This window comes from Mixophyes fleayi, chromosome 6, assembly GCF_038048845.1.
Source record: "Mixophyes fleayi isolate aMixFle1 chromosome 6, aMixFle1.hap1, whole genome shotgun sequence".
Classification (NCBI taxonomy): domain Eukaryota; kingdom Metazoa; phylum Chordata; class Amphibia; order Anura; family Limnodynastidae; genus Mixophyes; species Mixophyes fleayi.
This window is the reverse complement of record NC_134407.1, coordinates 58,891,286-58,911,080: the sequence shown is the minus strand read 5'-3', so window position 1 is coordinate 58,911,080 and position 19,795 is coordinate 58,891,286. Positions and strand designations below refer to the sequence as shown.

Genomic DNA, 19,795 nt, shown 5'->3' with positions numbered 1-19,795 from the left:
AGCCTGAGATAAGTCATCAGTGTTCTTATAGTGCGAGAGGAATGTACATACACTGTAAAAAGTATAACATTTCAACATAAAAATAGTTTTGTACATTTTTAATACATCATAAACACTTGCATCTTACACCACATTTCACAGACACGTTTCTACTTTTAGTGGTTTCCCTTTTCTAGTCTTTTATTATATAAAGGTTATATTACTGCTTAAACATTTTTGAAATTGCTGCATGCATTATGTTACTACTTAAGGTTTCTTGGAATATAGAGACACCATGCCATAGGCGAGGCAGGTGTAGGCTGAGACTAGTATAGGGAGGGGCGGGGTGATTTACTAATGATACTGGTTAAGCAGGCTTGTCTTTATCGGTCCTTTCCTTTTCAAGAGGTAGCACCGCAGAGTTGCACACCTGAGTCTAGCTGCACAGAAGAAATGGGGGAATACAATCTTACAGGGATAAAACTGCAGGAGTATGACTTCGAGAAACGATTGTATGACCAAGAAGCCATTCGGTGGATGCAGGAGAATTGGTGAGTGATAAAACTAGGCTGAGAAAACATATTCAATCACATTAAAACTATTTTCACAGGTTTTATTCATCCTTATCTGCTAAAGCATAACGGCTCTGTCTGTGTAAGAAGATCTTTGATTTTATAATCCAATAGAATACACAACTTTTTAGACTTTGACAAATTTGTAGGTTTCTTCTCCTGTTTGGTAGCAGTTAAAGTTTTAGATGTGGACATGATATAAAAGAGGAAACTTATTCCAAAAGGTGCTATTCCATATTGCAATACTAATATGTATCAGTTTACAAGAATGCTGTGAAATTGGTAGCATATGATTGCAATTAACTTCTTTTTATCATTTGTGTGTATGTAGCACTTTAGATTCTAAGGTGTGTGTGTGTGTATATGTATGTATGTATGTGTGTGTGTGTGTATATATATATATATATATATATATATATATATATATATATATATATATATATATATATATACACACACAATCACTTTCCACATTGTCAGTATTTCCCAGAGCCTATGTCTCTGCTGACTTTAAAGTGCATAGTCTACCAGTATGTTCTGTAATCAATTTGCTCATTACTTCTCCAGTTACATTGGAAAGAAGAACACAATACCACCATACATTCTCAGCTAGAGTATGCCAACCTCTTCTTGCCAGTAGTTGGGAAAGCACAATTCTTGCAGCGCAACCCTAAAAGTAATATGGGAATGTGCCTCTCTGTTTCTCAGAAAGCTGCATTCAATTAAAGAACATGATCTTATCACAGACCTTTTAAGTGTAATACTTTTATTTATACAGTAAAAATGTTAGCTGATGGAGACAGGAATAGATGGCTATAGATATTTTTTTTTCATGTACGGCAGCATATAAATCAGGTCTTTAAAGCTGCAGCACTGAATGGCACATAAGACCCATAAGAGTGACTCATGCCTTCATACATCTGGCTTTCTGCATGAGAAACTTGGCAATACTAGTATACCCTGGGTGTGTACAGCAGGGTGTGAAAGATCATTTGCCATAGCCAAGTGGGTGGAGGAACAGATTCATTTAAGATCTATTAATCAAACAATGATACCAAGATCCTACAGTGGTGCATATATATGTGGTCAATGCTTTAATATAATTCATAATATCTAATACATTTTTGCCACTAGTAATAGTCTTTTCGAAAAAATAACATATATATTTTAGGGATTTTTTTTTTACATCCAGTCCCCTCTTTGGCCACAGATTCACTAGAGCAGTGTTGGCTAAACTGTGACACTCCAGGTGTTGTGAAACTACAAGTCCCAGCATACCCTTCCAGCAATAAGCTGCTATATATTGGCAAAGCATGCTGGGACTTGTAGTTTCACAACACCTGGAGTGTCACAGGTTAGCCAACACTGCACTAGAGGATCCATCAGTGGGGCCCAAGCTAGAGTTACTATAACACAGAAGAAGTTAATTATTATACACACAAGGCCTAATGCTGAGTTCTGAGCAAAGCAAAAAAAAATAAAAATAAGAGCAAATTTGCACCTGGGCAAAACCATGTTGCATTGGAGGGAGAGGTACATTTAAAAAGTGGAGACAGATTTATAGTTGGGATAGGTTATGTCCTAGGTGTGTAAAAATAAAGTACTTGTAGTTGAAAAAGTAGTCAGTATTTTCCCTGTGTGCAAAACAAAAATAAAAATGTGCACCCCTTTTATTGTAACATGGTTTGTCCAGGAGCAAATTTACTCCATCTTTTTTGCTATGCTCCTAACTCGGCATCAGGTCCATATCATATTGTAAAGGCCCCTAAATTATTAAAAACAACATTTTTAATAAGCATTGAGCACCTGTAGCTTGGTTTCCATGTGGGCATTTACTACTACAATCCAGTACCACAGTCTCCTACGCCCCTCACTTTTGTATTCTGCTTAGTTGGAGCTGACCTATGACTTTCTTTTAACTTAATCGACTTACATTTTTATATTTTCTACACCAGCATATTTTGTGTTTAGCGGGTAGAAAAATAGAATAGTACAGTACGTGAACACTGGAAATGGATGGAAATCGTTTATAAGTGCGCAGGCTCTGCTGCGTACTGAAATATTTATATAAAATAATCCAGTTTAATTTTTTTTTTTTCTTTTTGAGGATTCATTGCACGAAAGTAGAAGATAGTCTTAAATTAGGAGTCTTTACTTTGATTTACTAAGCTTCTATGACACATGGTAGTCAGCACTCTGCTATACACTTTCATAAAATGACATGGCTTTAAAAGAAAGTGGCGTTACTAAGAGGATTCATGATTGACATTCCATGCACACACATAAAACAGAGAGAGGTTTAAAACATTCTGCAATAAATATACGTAGATACTTCCTGGTACAAAGGTCAGCCTTTTCTATTCCACTATGCAGTGCAAACTACTATTTTGACATCTGGGGCTAGATTTACTAAGCTGCGGGTTTGAAAAAGTGGGGATGTTGCCCGATGGCAACCAATCAGATTTTAGCTGTCATTTTGTAGAAAGAACTAAATAAATGAAAGCTAGAATCTGATTGGTTGCTATAGGCAACATCCCCACTTTTTCAAACCCGCAGCTTAGTAAATCTAGCCCCTGGTCTCTATTATTGAATGTGGGAATTTATTTAGCTTGCCATGCTAACATTAAGTAAGCATATATTCCAGATGACGGACAGAGAGAGGTTCAGCTTGTTGCATCATTTTAAGATAAATCTATCTAATAGAAGCCATGAAACATTCTTGACAATAAATGTCTGATTACAGAAGTTCTCATTCACCAGTAATAAGTTTTAGAGATATCTTTGTCATCAGGTGATTTTTATATCCATCCCATTGGCTGCAGCAGCTGGGGTTTGCCTGCTGACTTTCTCCACCCACTCATTTGCATAACATGCTATTGCTTTATCGAGATGCACATGTTTATATATTGTCCCCAATTAAAAAATTATCCACATTAACGACCTGTTTATTGCATTTTCTCATGTGTATTGTCAGGGTCCATTTACATAGGTGACAGGTTAGCAGCGAAAATGATCTTCTTGAATTTGAAGCATTTTAGTTTAAAAAAAGCACACTTCTCTGAAATATGAATTCCCTTACAGAAAACAAACACCTATTTTGTAATGGTTATAAGCTTAAAAAAACAGTTTCCATGAATACCCTGATACAGAGAATGCAAATTGATGGAAAACATTATGTTGTAGAAAACTTTTCTCACAAGTGTTTCTTTATGATCTGATGTTGTTGCATACAGTACACACCCACATTTTTTTCCTAATGGTCTATCAATTAACATGTCAAATTATGACACTCCCAGGTGACTGAGGTATGTACAAAAAATATCTGAGAACAAACTTTTTTTTGTTTTAGATCTAACAAAACACATCTGCATACATCCATAAAAAAACTTCTAAATGAATGTTAGCGTTTGTTGCATGTAATATCTAATGTTTTCCCTGTGTTTGCATGGGTATCCTCTGGGTGCTCCGGTTTCTTCCCACAGTCCAAAAACATACTGGTAGGTTAACTGGTTTATGAGAAAGTTTGAACCCTAGTGTGTATGTGTGTGGTGGGGAATTTAGACTGTGAGCTCCAATGGGACAAGGACTGATGGGAATGATTACATATTCTCTGTACAGCGCTGCGTAATATGATTGGCACTCTATATATAAACTATAATAAGTAATACTACAACGACATAGCTGTGTACACAGAACAATAATGTCTGCAGATATAATATCATCGTCATCATCATTTATTTAGATAGCGCCACTGATTCCGCAGCGCTGTACAGAGAACTCTCTCACATCAGTCCCTGCCTCATTGGAGCTTACAGTCTAAATTCCCACACACACACACACACACACACATACACATGGGTCAATTTTGAGTGCAGCCAATTAACCTACCAGTATGTTTTTGGAGTGTGGGAGGAAACTGGAGCACACAGAGGAAACCCACGCAAACACGGGGAGAACATACAAACTCCACACAGATAAGGCCATGGTCAGGAATTGAACTCATGACCCCAGCGCTGTGAGGCAGAAGTGCTAACCACTGAGCCAACCATGCTGCCCAATATATATCTCCATACACACACAAATAAAGTCCGCTGCCGAAGTAAATCCAGGAGTTAGTCACTCTGTGATGGAAATAGCTGCCATGACTCCATAAGAAGGTTGACCTGGCTCCTAAATGGATGTAGCTGGCCCCTGAGTGCTATATCATATCTTTCAAAAACTGTAAGTCCAGTAATATTGGTACAATCCTTAGAAATGCAGGTTTTAATTGAAGTTTTTATCATTAGTAACTTTATATAGAGCCAGAACAGACAGTAATACAAAACGTGTATTAATAATGACTGAAAGATTACCATTTAACGTATCATTTGTGCGGCAGTTGATTGTTCCCTATTATAAGTTCACCTCTTTGATCTTTTCTTAGAAAATATATTTTTCTCGTTTACAGGAGCAAGTCCTTCCTCTTCTCACTTTTATATGCTGCACTGATATTTGGTGGCCAACGGGTCATGAAAGAAAGGACAAAGTTTGACCTGCGCAAGCCGCTCATCCTTTGGTCCTTGACGCTCGCTGTGTTCAGGTGAGTGGCCAAAGTCATATCTGGACAGTACTATTAGAGCGCTATAATTGTTACCAGCTGTGTAAAATGTCTGGGACACAAATATGTGTTTGTTATGTACAAGTCGGTGCTTTGCTCATTACCCCAAATTCCAGTTTGTCGAAAGTTTATGCTTGTATATTTATGTTAAAAATAGTAAGTGATTTTGTTCAAAAACATTTGTAGAATTTTGCCACAAATAACACTGTAAAATGCCTGAGTATTAAGTGTGTGGGGGGAGTATTTTTTTTTTTTATTTTTTTTTTTTAAACAACAGTTTGAGTCTGGTTGCTGAGTTAAATGTCACCTGCCTAGTTTACACTGGAGGCCCATGCACCTGTGTCTACGGGTCCTTGGGCATTTTTTCTGATTCAATTCACATAATAGTCCTGCCAATGATTTGAAAGGATGGCCACCTAGTATAGTTAAGGTACTCAAACGCCATTATAAATAACTCTTAAATATTCTAGGAACAGGCTGTAGGTACTTCCATATTGTTCATTTGTAAGATCAAGGTCAGTATATGAAATTCTAAAATAAATTGCACATGCCTGAAAATGCACATACATTATAATACACCACTACGCTTATTTCTTGAAATTGCAAATGGCATGGCAACAAGCCTCAATGAGAGAGGGAGGTGTAGCGGCAGCACACAACAAATGATTACACATAACAGCTATTGACGGTACCAATACATGGTGACCCTGATTCATTAAGGCTCGCAAAACTAACGAAAATTGTGTTTTTTAATGCACGTATATCCAGCATACGCACATCTGTATTAACCAAGGAGCGGATGTAAAGATACAGGTCTAGTTCCGCTCTGCTCTAACGGTCAATACACTGCAGGATATATCCAATACATATGTGGAATATAAGTCACAAAAGTACGCACAGAAAAAAACTTGTCACCTGTTCATAATATACTCATTAATGGCAAAAATATATTGCTTTTTTTTTTTTCCCCAAAAAAATATATTTCTGATGTTATGAATGTCTACTGTACATAAAAGATTGGCATGCCCTTACTGTATCTTGTCTTCTTGCATACACCCATTCCCCTCCCCATTTCACCCATTAAATCATAGGCTGTAGTAAGGGTCCTTTGCACTCAAAGATGATTTGGATGTTGCTGTGCTCACTGGCGTTTGTCTAGTTCTGGGCATACGCAGAGCGATTTTACGCCAAATAAGGCACATATTGGCATTTATGTTCATGACTCAGGCCCGGTATGTTTTGCTTTTGGGTGTACATTGTTATCTAAAATAATATTTACATTAGTACTTGAACCATATGATTAACAACAAACAGTTAATAACCGTTTCTATGTAAATGATGATCAGTAACAGAATTGTACATGTGTTTTGATCTAGAGTATCAATTTACGTTGCATGCTTAAATCTACTTATTCAATACACACATGTACAGTCTGTTTAAGTCATTGTTTAACATGCCGCAACAAAGTTCCTGTGCTATTCGATAGCTTTCCACTCTGTGTAATGGCTGTTCTGTTTTCTGTAGCCTAGGGAAACTTAGACTCTTTGTGGTTTTTTTGTTCATACAACTCAAGATTTCACTGTGCTCCTGTTATCCGTGTCTCAGGTAAAGCTTACAACTAAATAATTTAGTGGATTTGTCTGCCCTCCACTGCCACACATGTTTGTAACAGCAGTAGAGGTCTTTGTTTAGTGATTTTGTCCCAGAATAAAATAGTGACTGCTGACCACTTCCATAAAGGTAACTTTTGCAATATAGATTGGTCACAGAAGGGCTTATTCAATATCCTGGTGCAAACAGCACAGATGTTGAACCTTATAGCAATAGATCAGATGCTAGATTTCATTGATCTAACTTACTAGAGCGATTAATGCAAATGTGTGATTGCTTGCAACACACTATTTAAAAAAAAAAAAGTCTGTAACCCTCTGTCCCTGTGCACCTCCTGCTCTTGTGGACATGGGTATAAATGACCAGGGGGTAAATGTATCAAGCTGAGAGTTTTTCGGCGGGTTTGAAAACCAATCGGATTCTAGCTATCATTTATTTAATGCATTCTACAAAATGACAGCTAGAATCTGATTGGTTGCTAAAGGCAACATCTCCACTTTTCAAACCCGCCGGAAAACTTTTAGCTTGATACATTTTACCCCCAGGAGGTCGCCGCACATGCTTTGTTCAACAAAGTCTCTTTATAGGTGGTGGGACACAGGTAAAGTAACTTTGTGGTGCAGTGTGATAAAGGTCACACTAAGTTGGGCGCCAGACCTTCTCTATCATAAAATAGAACACCTTTATTTATACGCCCCGTAATTGCAGAACATTACTGGACTGTTGCAATTAACACTAAAACAAATATGTTCAGCTCTGTGACTCCACCAGCACAGTTCTTAAAGTAATATCAAAGTTCACATGTCTCCTACACTCTAGTACTTAGGTGGATCTCTCTCTAGCACCCTTCAAAACCCTCAGTTAGATGTTGACACAGTAACACATTTCCAACATCCAGGACATCTTCTCTCCTCTGCAGTCCTGACCTACTTCTTCTCTGTGTACTCCCAACTGCACCTCTCCTCTGCAGGGGTGGTACCTCAATTGTTTGGGGCCCTGATACTTCTTCTCAATGCATCAGCCGTCTGACTCCTGAAGGTCTCCTCACACAAACTGCAGGCTATCTGTCACCTGCAGCAACCCCCCTCTTTCTCACTGGGGTCATCCCCTCCTTAGGACTCTTCTTTATTATGGAGTTTCCTTCTCCTCTGTTCATGCTGCTTACGGCAGTGACCCCTGCCCCTTACTTGGGGTCCTTCCGCTTCATGTGAGTGGGCTTTCATGTGGTGCTCTCCTCTTTACATAGGGACTCTACCCTATCTTGCATGGCAGGGGTATCCTGAGGGGATATTCAAACTGGTCTCTTGTGACATCTGCAGCGCACCCACTCCCAGGCAATGCAATAGTCTGGGACATTCTCTCCACTGTCCCGGGCCCCCGGCTGCCACATCCTCTCTACACACTGTCTTTTGTGCTCTTTTTTTTTCCCTGCACTTTTTTTTTTTTCTTTACTTAATCCTTTCACCACACACTACTTCTCAGCTCTTCTCAGCCTTATGCTAAGCAACTGTACCTGGTGGTTCTTAGTGCTGGGGCCACACATTCAGTCACTGGGGAGCTACAAGTCACATTAGAGCTTATATAATAAATTATCTATTGCATCCATTCAGGTTATGTTGGTTGTTATAGTACAGTTTATAAAATTATCCTCAGTTTTGTTGCTGTGGATTATAATACATTTGTGCACATAACATGTTCCTATCATTGTGGCCATTGGCAGTCAACACCATAAACTACACCTCCACAGTAGAAAGCAAATGGGGTATAATGTATATCTGACTACTAAAGCAATGTTGTTGCTTTTTAAATAAGACACACAAGTTTTATTGTACTCTACTAGTACAGTAAAACTCAACATATTCTATACCTGTGAGATTGTTCTTTTTTTTCCAGCTAAAAGCAGAGCAGTGAGATCATTCATATCATTAAAGGAGAACTGTCACCAGGTAACGCTGAGGTTATTTCATTGCTTTACTACATAGTGCTTTTTGTGCTATGTAGTTGGCAAAAACAAAATAGTTTACTTCTCCCCCCCCCATGATCACATTTGTTTGGGGGGAGCATTAAGAGTCCTCTCCACCCAAAACTAAAAATAGGAATTTGAGGTGATAACATGAACCGTTCCTGGCCTTCCATGCCAATGGTTCTATGTCACACTTCACTCACCTCTTCCTACTAAAAACAGGCCAAGTGGGTGTCTGTGACCTTCCTATTCAGCTGAAGTGGGGCTGCAATACCCACTCGGCTTGTTTTAAGAGAGTTCTGACTTCTAGAAGAATGCAGCTCGTTAGTAAGCTATCTACACTTATAACCAGACTCTCCTTGCAAGTCAAACTTGGACTGTATTCTACTTGCTGCAGAGCCGATTTTCTGGATACCTCAGTTCTCCTGTTCTTCAGTTTGGAAGGTAGAGTGTAATGCATAAAGAGGGTATTGGATTTAGAGCATTATCCAAGGGATGATGGGGGAAACTGTTTTTTGGGCTTGTTTTTTTTTAGCTAAAGATATGGTACACAATGTAGTAAAGTAGAGCATTAAAAATATATCATACATCCTGGCAGGTCCTCTAAGTGAGCTATGTGTTGGCATATCCGGCGTACATTATTGTTACATGCAACAGGTATATTTTATTTCTTTATCATTTCACATGGGGGAAAACATAAATGTATATATTAAAAAAAATCAACTTTGGTTAACTTTGCTATCAAGTTCTATTCACACAAACATGGTCAGTATGATTCCTGTTGTATATTTTTTTTTTGTTTGCAGCATCATTGGGGCAATGCGTACTGGTTGGTACATGAGTAACGTTCTCCTCTCCAGTGGTTTCAAGAAATCGGTGTGTGACAGTGGATTTTATCGTGCGCCTGTTAGCAAATTCTGGGCGTATGCCTTTGTCCTTAGTAAAGTCCCAGAACTTGGTAAGTCCCCTGGCTTTAAGTGAAAGTGTTAAAACTACCTTCATCTTTCAGTTCAACATTTAATCCTCTTCTAAATCTTATGTTTCATTCCAAAGAATGAAGGTTTAAAGTGGATGACTTCTAGAGCCCAGTCAATGTGAACTCTGGTGATCTACAACCCCAGAGTAAAGACTTATATATTGGTGAATATGAATATACAGTATTTCCACATTTCTAGGGATACATGTCAGGTGTTTATACATGGTAAAACTTCCACATTCATTTCTTAGATCTGTATCAAGTGTGAAGACAAAACATGATCTAATCAGTATAACGGGGATGCAGGTGACCCCGTCACTGTACAAATAAATATGCTTTAGATTCATGATTTGAGTTCTTCCCACAGGTAAAGCTGTTTGGTTTCAGTTAGGCTGAAACACAGAAAATGAAAACGGGTTTTCAGGAATGTAGAACAACCAGTCAATCTAGACGACCACCATTACTGTCATAGCTGGAATTCTTCCAGGGTTTAATAAAACCAAGAAGAATCACTCTATTTTTAGACAGCACTTCATCCTTTCGACTCTTCTAATGGAAGAGCATTCTAAAACTTGAAACTGGATTTCAGAGAGGTTACAGGAAGTTCTCCAAATAAATATCCACAGAATATTTTAGATGGCACCAAACTATATGGTCCCTGTTGCACATGTAACAGATTTAGTGGGTTTGTCCTAAAGCCAGAATTAAATGAACACTGTAAGAAACCTGACGAGCCCTAGTTTTAGCCCTTGGGCTACAGCAAGGTTTGGGAAACTACTTTAAACTGCATGTGGTGTTATTCAGTTACAGGGAATGATGGACAACAAAAACACCCGCCAGCTTTTATTTTTAGTTATTCGGCTCCATATAGTCACACTGGGAATGCCCTTATTACCATGACCACAAAGTATGCAAAATGTTGATAAATTAATTGTGATAAAATACAAATAGTCTGATTTAGAATTTAGGGCAAATCCAACTACTGGATGCAAAGTGTGACCTTGAAAAAACATTTTAGGTTGCAGGGGGGATGTAAAATACACAACATGATGTACAGTTGTGGGGGGGGGGGGGCATGACCTAGTTCAGCGTTGGCTAACCTGTGACACGCCAGGTGTTGTGAAGCTACAAGTCCCAGCATACTCTTCCAGCAACAAGCTGCTATATATTAACAGAAAAAACAGGATTGGAAAACCGCACAAGGCAAATATATTATTAATTATTTTGCGAGCATAATACTGTTGAGAACCCGATTAAAGACATATGATAATATGATAAACCGGGGGGGGGGTGCACCCTGCACTGTAATGATTAATGTGAAAACAAAAAAAGGGAGGGGGGAGGGAGAAGAAAGTCAGTGTATATGAGGCACTCCCAAAATGCTCGTTAAAATATAACTTTTATTTGTATTGATTAAAAAATGGAAAGATTTAGAGCGAAATATTAAAAGAAAAAATAATAAGTACAAAAAGTGATATGTGATTAAAATGCAAACTGAATTTGCAGTGTCCCACTTGTCTCCTTCGTATCAGCTACAAATAGCATTAAGGGCTGCATATAAGATATATAATGTACTATAGTAGCCCTCGCTGTAATAGCGATACAGGCTATATATAGAAAAATATGAAATCTGCTATAATAGCCCTAATTAGCATAGACTAAGAGAATAGTATAATAATTTTAGACAAGAACCTTGATACTTAATGTGCATGCCTATAATTCACTGGAAGGAGAAGATGCAAAAATGATAATACATTTGTTGCCTGAGTATAGAAGCAGTGTCCGTCATATTAGTCTCCTAATGTTTAAGAACAGATACAATGTATCTAAAATTTGAAAGCACAGGATTCTATCCTTGAATAATATTGGCGTGCATCTGGCTAATTGAGCCTATATCAAGGCATCATTACATAGAAAAAGCAGTCTATAGGAATCGCGGGATTTTGTGATAAAAGCCCTGCCTGAAATAAAACTGGGGAGCGATTCCTATTCTGCTTTCTGAATTAATCTATGCTAAGAAGACAAGTGGAGCAAACGCGTTTGCTCCACTTGTCTTCTTAGCATAGATTAATTCAGAAAGCAGAATAGGAATCGCATTGTATCTGTTCTTAAACATTAGGAGACTAATATGACGGACACTGCTTCTATACTCAGGCAACAAATGTATTATCATTTTTGCATCTTCTCCTTCCAGTGAATTATAGGCATGCACATTAAGTATCAAGGTTCTTGTCTAAAATTATTATACTATTCTCTTAGTCTATGCTAATTAGGGCTATTATAGCAGATTTCATATTTTTCTATATATAGCCTGTATCGCTATTACAGCGAGGGCTACTATAGTACATTATATATCTTATATGCAGCCCTTAATGCTATTTGTAGCTGATACGAAGGAGACAAGTGGGACACTGCAAATTCAGTTTGCATTTTAATCACATATCACTTTTTGTACTTATTATTTTTTCTTTTAATATTTCGCTCTAAATCTTTCCATTTTTTAATCAATACAAATAAAAGTTATATTTTAACGAGCATTTTGGGAGTGCCTCATATACACTGACTTTCTTCTCCCTCCCCCCTCCCTTTTTTTGTTTTCATATATTAACAGAGCATGCTGGGACTTGTAGTTTCACAACACCTGGAGTGTCACAGGTTAGCCAACGTTGACCTTGTGCAATTCTAAAATGCAGTGTAAAAGTACTATGTACTGTAAAAGGACCAACCAGCATCCCCACAAATGAGTCTCGCAGCCAGACAAAATTACAATGATTTATTGTTCTCCACAGACAGACAGTTCACCCAACCTCTATAGTGCACCGCATGTAACAGCCAAAACTAAGAAAGACAAACAAAAACCTACTCTACCTTGAAAGCAAACTAAGACTTAGTACGCACTGAAGAGTTTTCTGATCTATGTATTATCTACAACGACTTTACCTTCGACCGAAGATCCGATCACTGGGACGATTAATGTGGACACACTAGTCATGTTTTTAGACGATTAACAAAAGACTGACCGTCCGGGCAGTGACTTTTCACAGCCATATTGTCATGTATAAATATTAGAATTTTGTACACACTGAAACGACTTATGAGATCCATGTAACAATATCCCCAAGAAATTTAATCAAGGGGCAGAGCAGGTCAATAGTACTACCCCTAAACTCAAAAAAAAAAAAAAAAAAAAGTGAAGGAAACACGTTTTCTTCATACATTTGTTAAAAGAGCGAAGGCAATGAGCTTGAGAGAGGTGGAGATGATGGTAAAAGTACTGGAGCAGTATGACTGCCAAAAGAGAAATTACCGAAGAGTATTGACACTTGCTAACTATCCTTAACTGGACAGCTAAGCTGATTCCCCAGTAATACAATATTCTAAACTACATCATCATCATCAGTTACTTGTATAACACCACTAATTCCGCAGCGCTGTACAGAGAACTCATTCACATCAGTACCTGACAAATTGGAGCTTACAGTCTAAATTCCCTAACACACACACACACACACACACACACACACACACACACACACACAGCAATTTAATAGCAGCCAGTTAACCTACCAGTATGTTTTTGGAGTGTGGGAGGAAACCGGAGCACCCGGTGGAAACCCACGCAAACACAGGGAGAACATAAACTCCATACAGATAAGGCCGTGGTCAGGAATCGAACTCATGACCCCAGTGCTGTGAGGCAGAAGTGCTAACCACTAGGCCACTGTGCTACTGTTAAACAGTGTTTCAAAACTTGGAAAACTTTGGCCAAGAACTAAGAGTCACTTTGTAACCACTGCTGCAAAAGATTGGACTGTTTGGCCTTAATACTATATTTTCAGAGGTAGTTTCGTAACATTTATAACAACCACACACACACACACACACACACACACACACACCACTCAAGCCTGGCAGAAGGCACACAATGATTTTTGTTCTCCCAACAAACACCCTAGGTCAAAGGTGTTAGGAGAAACATCTGTAAACTTGGTGCCTGTTTGTTCCTGGAATTTTCAATTCTATAATCTCTGGGCACACAGACTTGAGGCACTTTTCGCTAGATTCTTTCTCTAGATCACGTGGAGGCCTATCTCCTAGCCGTTAAAGGAGGATCACCTAGACAGAGCAATAACCACCAACATTTCTGCTTGGAGATGCTAAGAAGATGTATTTTACCTTCTTCGCTTCTCCAAGCAGAAATGTTGCTGGTCATTGCTCTGTCTAGGTGATCCTCCTTTAACGGCTAGGAGATAGGCCTCCATGTTATCCTGTTGCGGCTACAAATGATGCATAACTGTGCATGTGTTAACCCCGGCATCTGGTCAAATGAGTGGAGCCTGCAGGAAAGATGGACACATATCGCCTGGTCTCCTGAAATCTTGCTATGGAACCTATGTGTTATGCCTCAGAGAGCAAGGCATAGATTAACTGTGTTGTATGTTAGGGAGTCATGAAGTCACATCACATTTAGTATATAACCCCTTGGCTATCTCTGAAAATCTGCGTAGCTAATATTTAAGAAAAATAGTTTTGAATGGAGTTTTCATATTTCCTGCAAGCTGCAAGGCTTCATGTGTGCATTGTGCTTTTGTGGACATCTTTTCCACCAGCATGAATCTGGTGTTGCTTGAGTGGAGATTTAGGGTAGATTTACCAAACTATCTAAAAAGCATTCTAGATAAAGGATAGCTAGCATTTAATTGGTTGCTGTGGGCAGTATCTTCACATCTCTTTTACAAGGTTTGATCAATCTACCCATAGGTATGGAGTCTCTCCATAGCTATGGCAATTAAACTGAAATTGGGGACAGTTAGCAACTATACACAGTGGAGCCACAGTCGGCAACATCACCCAGAGTGTGACAATATGATCTAAACGTTGGTTGAGTACATAAGAGACTGTGGAACACAGTCATGTCTTATACATTTACAATAAGGAAGGGTTGTTCCCCTAGGGTAAAAGGCTGTTGTGATTAAAAGTATTAGAGCCAACTATGTACCTAGGTTACTCCGTATCTGAGTAAGTAGATAACATTTGCTACTGTAAAGTGTTTTTATAGATATTTACTTTAAAATAAATGAGCTGTAATCCAGACAGTAATTGCTACACAGCAGAGAGCACACAACAGTGTCTCAAAATCAGTTTTACCAATATATCTACTTGCAACTGAGATACAAAGCACATGTTATAAGTTCTTTACGGTATGTATTTATAATATAGGCCATGCTGACTTGGGTAGGGAAGCATTGTACAGGGGCAGGCATAAAATGGTTTTATATCTGTTTTATTTTTACTTTTTTTGCATAGTATTTACCTACCATTTATGTTTCACAATAAAACATAATACAGTATGAGATGCTTGTTATGGTTGTATAAATAAGCCTGTGATGTGCATAATTGCTTATTTAAGATGTTTGTTCCGACAGAGTCCTGGGAAGCGTTGATTCTTAATATAAGCCTGATTTTTCTCCACATTATCCTAGTTGTGTAGTTTGTTCCTTTGGCTGGCAGCTTTGTGCAAACTTGAAGTCCAGAAGCATTAGTTATTTGTCTTTGAAATAAACTCCCCTTATGAGGGTCTTGTAAATAGAACACTGTGTATAATAATGCACACCGTTCCCATATTAGTGCTCCCAGCCCTGTAGAACAGTAAAGAACTCTGATATAGATAATAAATAAACCTGTTGCCTTGATTGATCATCTTTACTCTGTCCAAATACTGACTTTCATTTCCTTCTATGTTGCATTTAATCTTATGCACAAATGTTTGTGCCAATACCAGATACACTACTGGGTATGTGACATTGTCCCCAAATGTTCAAGCCTACATTAATGTTTTTCCTTCATTCCTTACAGGTGACACTTTGTTCATTGTCCTGCGTAAACAAAAGCTAATCTTCCTTCACTGGTATCATCACATTACAGTGCTACTCTACACCTGGTACACGTATAAGGACATGGTAGCTGGAGGAGGCTGGTTCATGACCATGAACTTTACAGTCCATGCCTTCATGTACTCTTATTACACACTGAGAGCTGCAGGGATTCAGGTGCCACGGCCCTGTGCCATGTTCATCACCGTCACCCAGATCTTGCAAATGGTGATGGGCACCTTGGTCAATGTACTTGTATATAAGTGGATGCAGAATGGGACATGTTCAAGTACGGTGGATAATATATTCTGGTCAACCGTGATGTATTCAAGTTACCTGGTACTCTTCTGCAGTTTCTTTTATCAGTCTTACTTGAAACGCCAAGCAAAAAGTAAGGGGGATTAACTGTTATGCAAACATCAGTTACTATCTTGCCATCATAATTTTCCAACCATAATGTGACGAGGGACTGCATTTTAAATATGTGATTAACGAATGATTAAAAAAACAAACCTATTTTATATATCTAAAATGATTAGTTGCCAATATTTCCATTAGGATACAGTTTTTTCTTTTAAAAGGAATTGCAGCAGATGGCTGTACAGATCTAATTATGCATGTCCGCACTAAAACAAAGATCTGAGCCTATATATTTCACCTGAACCCTACCAAAGACTTGGCCAGCAAACAAATGGAAGTGTCACTTCTTGGAGCTTCTGGCCACCCAGGTGACCAGTAGCCAGCCCAGTCTGAAAACCAGAGAAATCTGTGCACCACTACGCTCTGTCGAATGTATCTACACCTGTGAAGGACCCCTGTCATGGTTTCTTAATTATACAATGTGCTCTGTGTAAAAAAACAAACTAATTTCATAATTATTTTGGAGGTACTTGTACAAGAGGATTCTAAAGAATTATGGAAGCATTGTGATATCTCACTTGGTGTGTGATGTTAGAGGTATAACTTTACAACAGCTTATCAGATTTGTGTTCACCTGTCACCTATCCAGTAAGGTATGCCAGTACATTTAAAAAAATAAATAAATACAAAGCCCTTGAGGAGGCCCTATAGACACTGTTCTACTCCTGAATGGTATAATGAAGTACACTACTGATGCAAAAAATATCTTATTGCTTGACAGGAGATCTGATAAAGATATTTTCAATGAAAGCAATTAAGATCAATCAAAGAGGCTGACAGGGAAACAACATTCCGACATTTGACTACTCTTCAAAATTATTATTGTTTTTCTATTAACAAATAAATGTATCTCTAATGTCAGTTTGGATTTTTTTTTAATCTGTCAATACACTGACAATTTTCAAGTATTTGACCTGGTTTAATGCATCAATGTATTCAATTATGTGTAAATGCATAGTAATGTCATTGTTTTCTTTCTTTGGGACCACTTTCAGACTTTGGTAAGTAGTGGAGATGCCTGCTTACATAGTCTCTCCATCCGTTCAGCTTTGTAACATTCTAGCAGCGGTTACCACAGAAGGGGCAGCAGTACAAAAGAGCAGAGGACTCTTCTGAGCATGCTCAGGTGCAGTGAGTCCCCAAATCAGGACTGGTGCATGCTCAGAATAGGCCCATCGCCTGCCCTCCCCCCAAACTTTGGGACCCATCAGTGTACTGTTCAGCCCCTGCATTCTAGAATATAATGGGCCTCATTTATCAAAGCACAAATTGGCCACGGTGCAGCACAAAATCCTCTTTGGTTGAAATCTAGACATGTAAAATGCATTGGTTTGTGGAGCAAGATGGCAATGCCTGCGGGGGTACAGACGTTTACACTAGGAATGGTTGGGTGAAGCAAGGGCATTCCTTGCTAAGTACAGAGTAAGTGCGCTGGTGCACCTAGCTATGTAAAGCAGTGCAACAATTAGATTTGATTTAACAGAATGAGATTTTTAAATTGAGATAAAGGGATAGAAAGGATACATTTGTAGGCCGTCCCTTGCTTTGAACAAGGAGGCATAGCCATTTTCACATCTCAATATGCTTTACTTTTGTACCAGGTCTGTGCTGGCAGTTCAGTTCTTGTTTTATACTTTTTTTTTTTAATATACATTTTGCTCCTTGCAGTTGCACTTTGGCTGGAGATACATTACTAGGCAAACTTTGCTCAATTTAGAAATAAACGCACAAGGGTCACATGACCTAAAGGTGCTCCCAATGTTCCCTTGCTCTGATGATTATTTTAAGCTATAAATGAGGTTAAGCCTAACAGTGTTTTAGAAGAAGAGATTAACTATAATGAGATAGGAGGTTTGACTTTGATGTGATTATGATTTTACACAATACGCCTCTCTTGATTTGTACGCCTCCTGCAAACCTAAATACATCTCCAAAGCTATTTCCTGCCTGCTTCCTAAATGAGGTCCAATATGTTTTAGACTCAATGATCACTGCATTATCATAATTTATTACAGATTTATATAGGTGCTGCTAATCTATTGATATTAGAATGCCATTCTTGTATTTTTTTTGTTTTGTTTCTAGCAGTGTTTAAACCTAAATGATGCTTATTATTCTAAATAGTTCTGATTACAGATTGTGAAGTTTTTTAATTGATAATCTTGGTGAAAATGCTTTTCTTGTGCTAGTTTTCCATTCAATGTCCCTTTACTGAATGGAACATTCAGAAAAGGTCTGTTTACAAAAAAGGCTACGTCTACATTCAGACTTTTTACAGGGAGTGCTAGAGTGGGAAAGGAAGTGGAAGCTGATGTAGCCATCACTTTTCCCATTCTACATCGGTCCAGTTCACACCTGCATACTGGATAAATGAACCAGTGTGTAGTTTAAGTCTTGCTTTACATTTAAATATTTTGCATGATCCAGTTTTAATAGGATCTTTAAAGAATTAGTCATTTTTATAATTATATTATGCATTTTGCATCTTTAATGATATCACACTTTAAGATGTGTTCCCTGGCACTCTAGAATTCATAATATATAAACAGTCACTCTCAATCTCAATTATATTAACTTGGCTACATTTTTTTTTTTAACCAATAATTGCCAAATAGTTATATAGTAAAGCGCTGGAGTCAAGTAAAAATCTAAAATATATATGGATAAGGCTGTTTAAATAACAAGCAGGGACTCCACTCCCCAGTGAGGAATATCATACGGCAGCCTGTTGTCTTCCTGCATAGAGATTACTTAATGAAGTAGGATTATCTCATGATCAACTTGTTTTATTAGTGTTGTGATGTATCGGGTTTTTTGACACAGCATTGTTAATGTTTAACTATAGATTTGATAAGGTGGTTCTATATAATGTAAATTGTGTACATAGAGTAATAAAGTATTTTTTTGATTTGCAACTAATGCTCAAATATTTTAACATTTGTCCTACAAACAAGATATGTAGCATTCATTTGAAATAAACGATTTTATATTTTAACGTTTTGCTTCACTGCGTGATAAATTATTTTGCTATTGGATATGAATTTGGACAAACATATCAGCCACGCATAATATAAAGTGTCTGTATCTACAAAGTAGAATGATATGATTATGTACACTGCAGAAGTGCTGCTGGTATTTCATGGTTGTCTGCCTGCACTAATCCATCCTAACACTACAGCCACACCTCTAAATGTAACTGCCTGTTATAGCTGCCTCCACCCTCCTACAGCAAAACAGGTTATTCTTGTTGTGTGTGGAATGTAATATCAATAAGATTGTACAAAAAGAAAAAAAATACTGACCGTGCCAAATCAATACAGAATAGTAATTTTGTGGCATGAACAAAGCATATACATATAATAAATGTACAAAGTGTGTACCTACTGAAGTGTGTAGGTAATTGAGAATTCAGCATCACACTAATTTGGACATGAAAACTACTGTCATCCAGGGTACTAAATTATGGTACCTGTAGCAGAGGAGGAACTAGTGAGCTGTGGACCCCAGTGCAGGGAGGTGGGTTGGAGGAAATCGGGACCCCCACCTTCTGCATTTGCCATGCAGTGGGCCCCATGATCTTCAAGGGTCCTGGTGCGATGGCACCAATGACAGTTCCAACTTCCACCACTGACCTGTAGATTAAAATGACAGTGTCCTATACTACACAATGGAGATTTTTATTTTTTTATTTTTTTTTATATTTAATAAAATTACATTGATGTGCTGTAACCCGCGGTAATGTGCAAAATGACAGAATGCATCAACACAAATCTTTTAGAAATTGTAATGTGACCAGACTCCACA

General features: G+C 38.1%; 1 protein-coding gene across 1 annotated transcript; it reads left to right on the top strand.

The window, feature by feature from the left end:
- Positions 1-385: 385 nt before the first annotated feature.
- On the top strand, positions 386-18,986 carry ELOVL3 (ELOVL fatty acid elongase 3). Its single transcript, XM_075216639.1, has 4 exons — positions 386-530; positions 4,999-5,130; positions 9,529-9,680; positions 15,555-18,986. Exons 1-4 carry the CDS (start codon positions 433-435, stop codon positions 15,974-15,976), a joined length of 804 nt encoding a protein of 267 aa, XP_075072740.1. The 5' UTR covers positions 386-432; the 3' UTR covers positions 15,977-18,986.
- Positions 18,987-19,795: the final 809 nt, after the last annotated feature.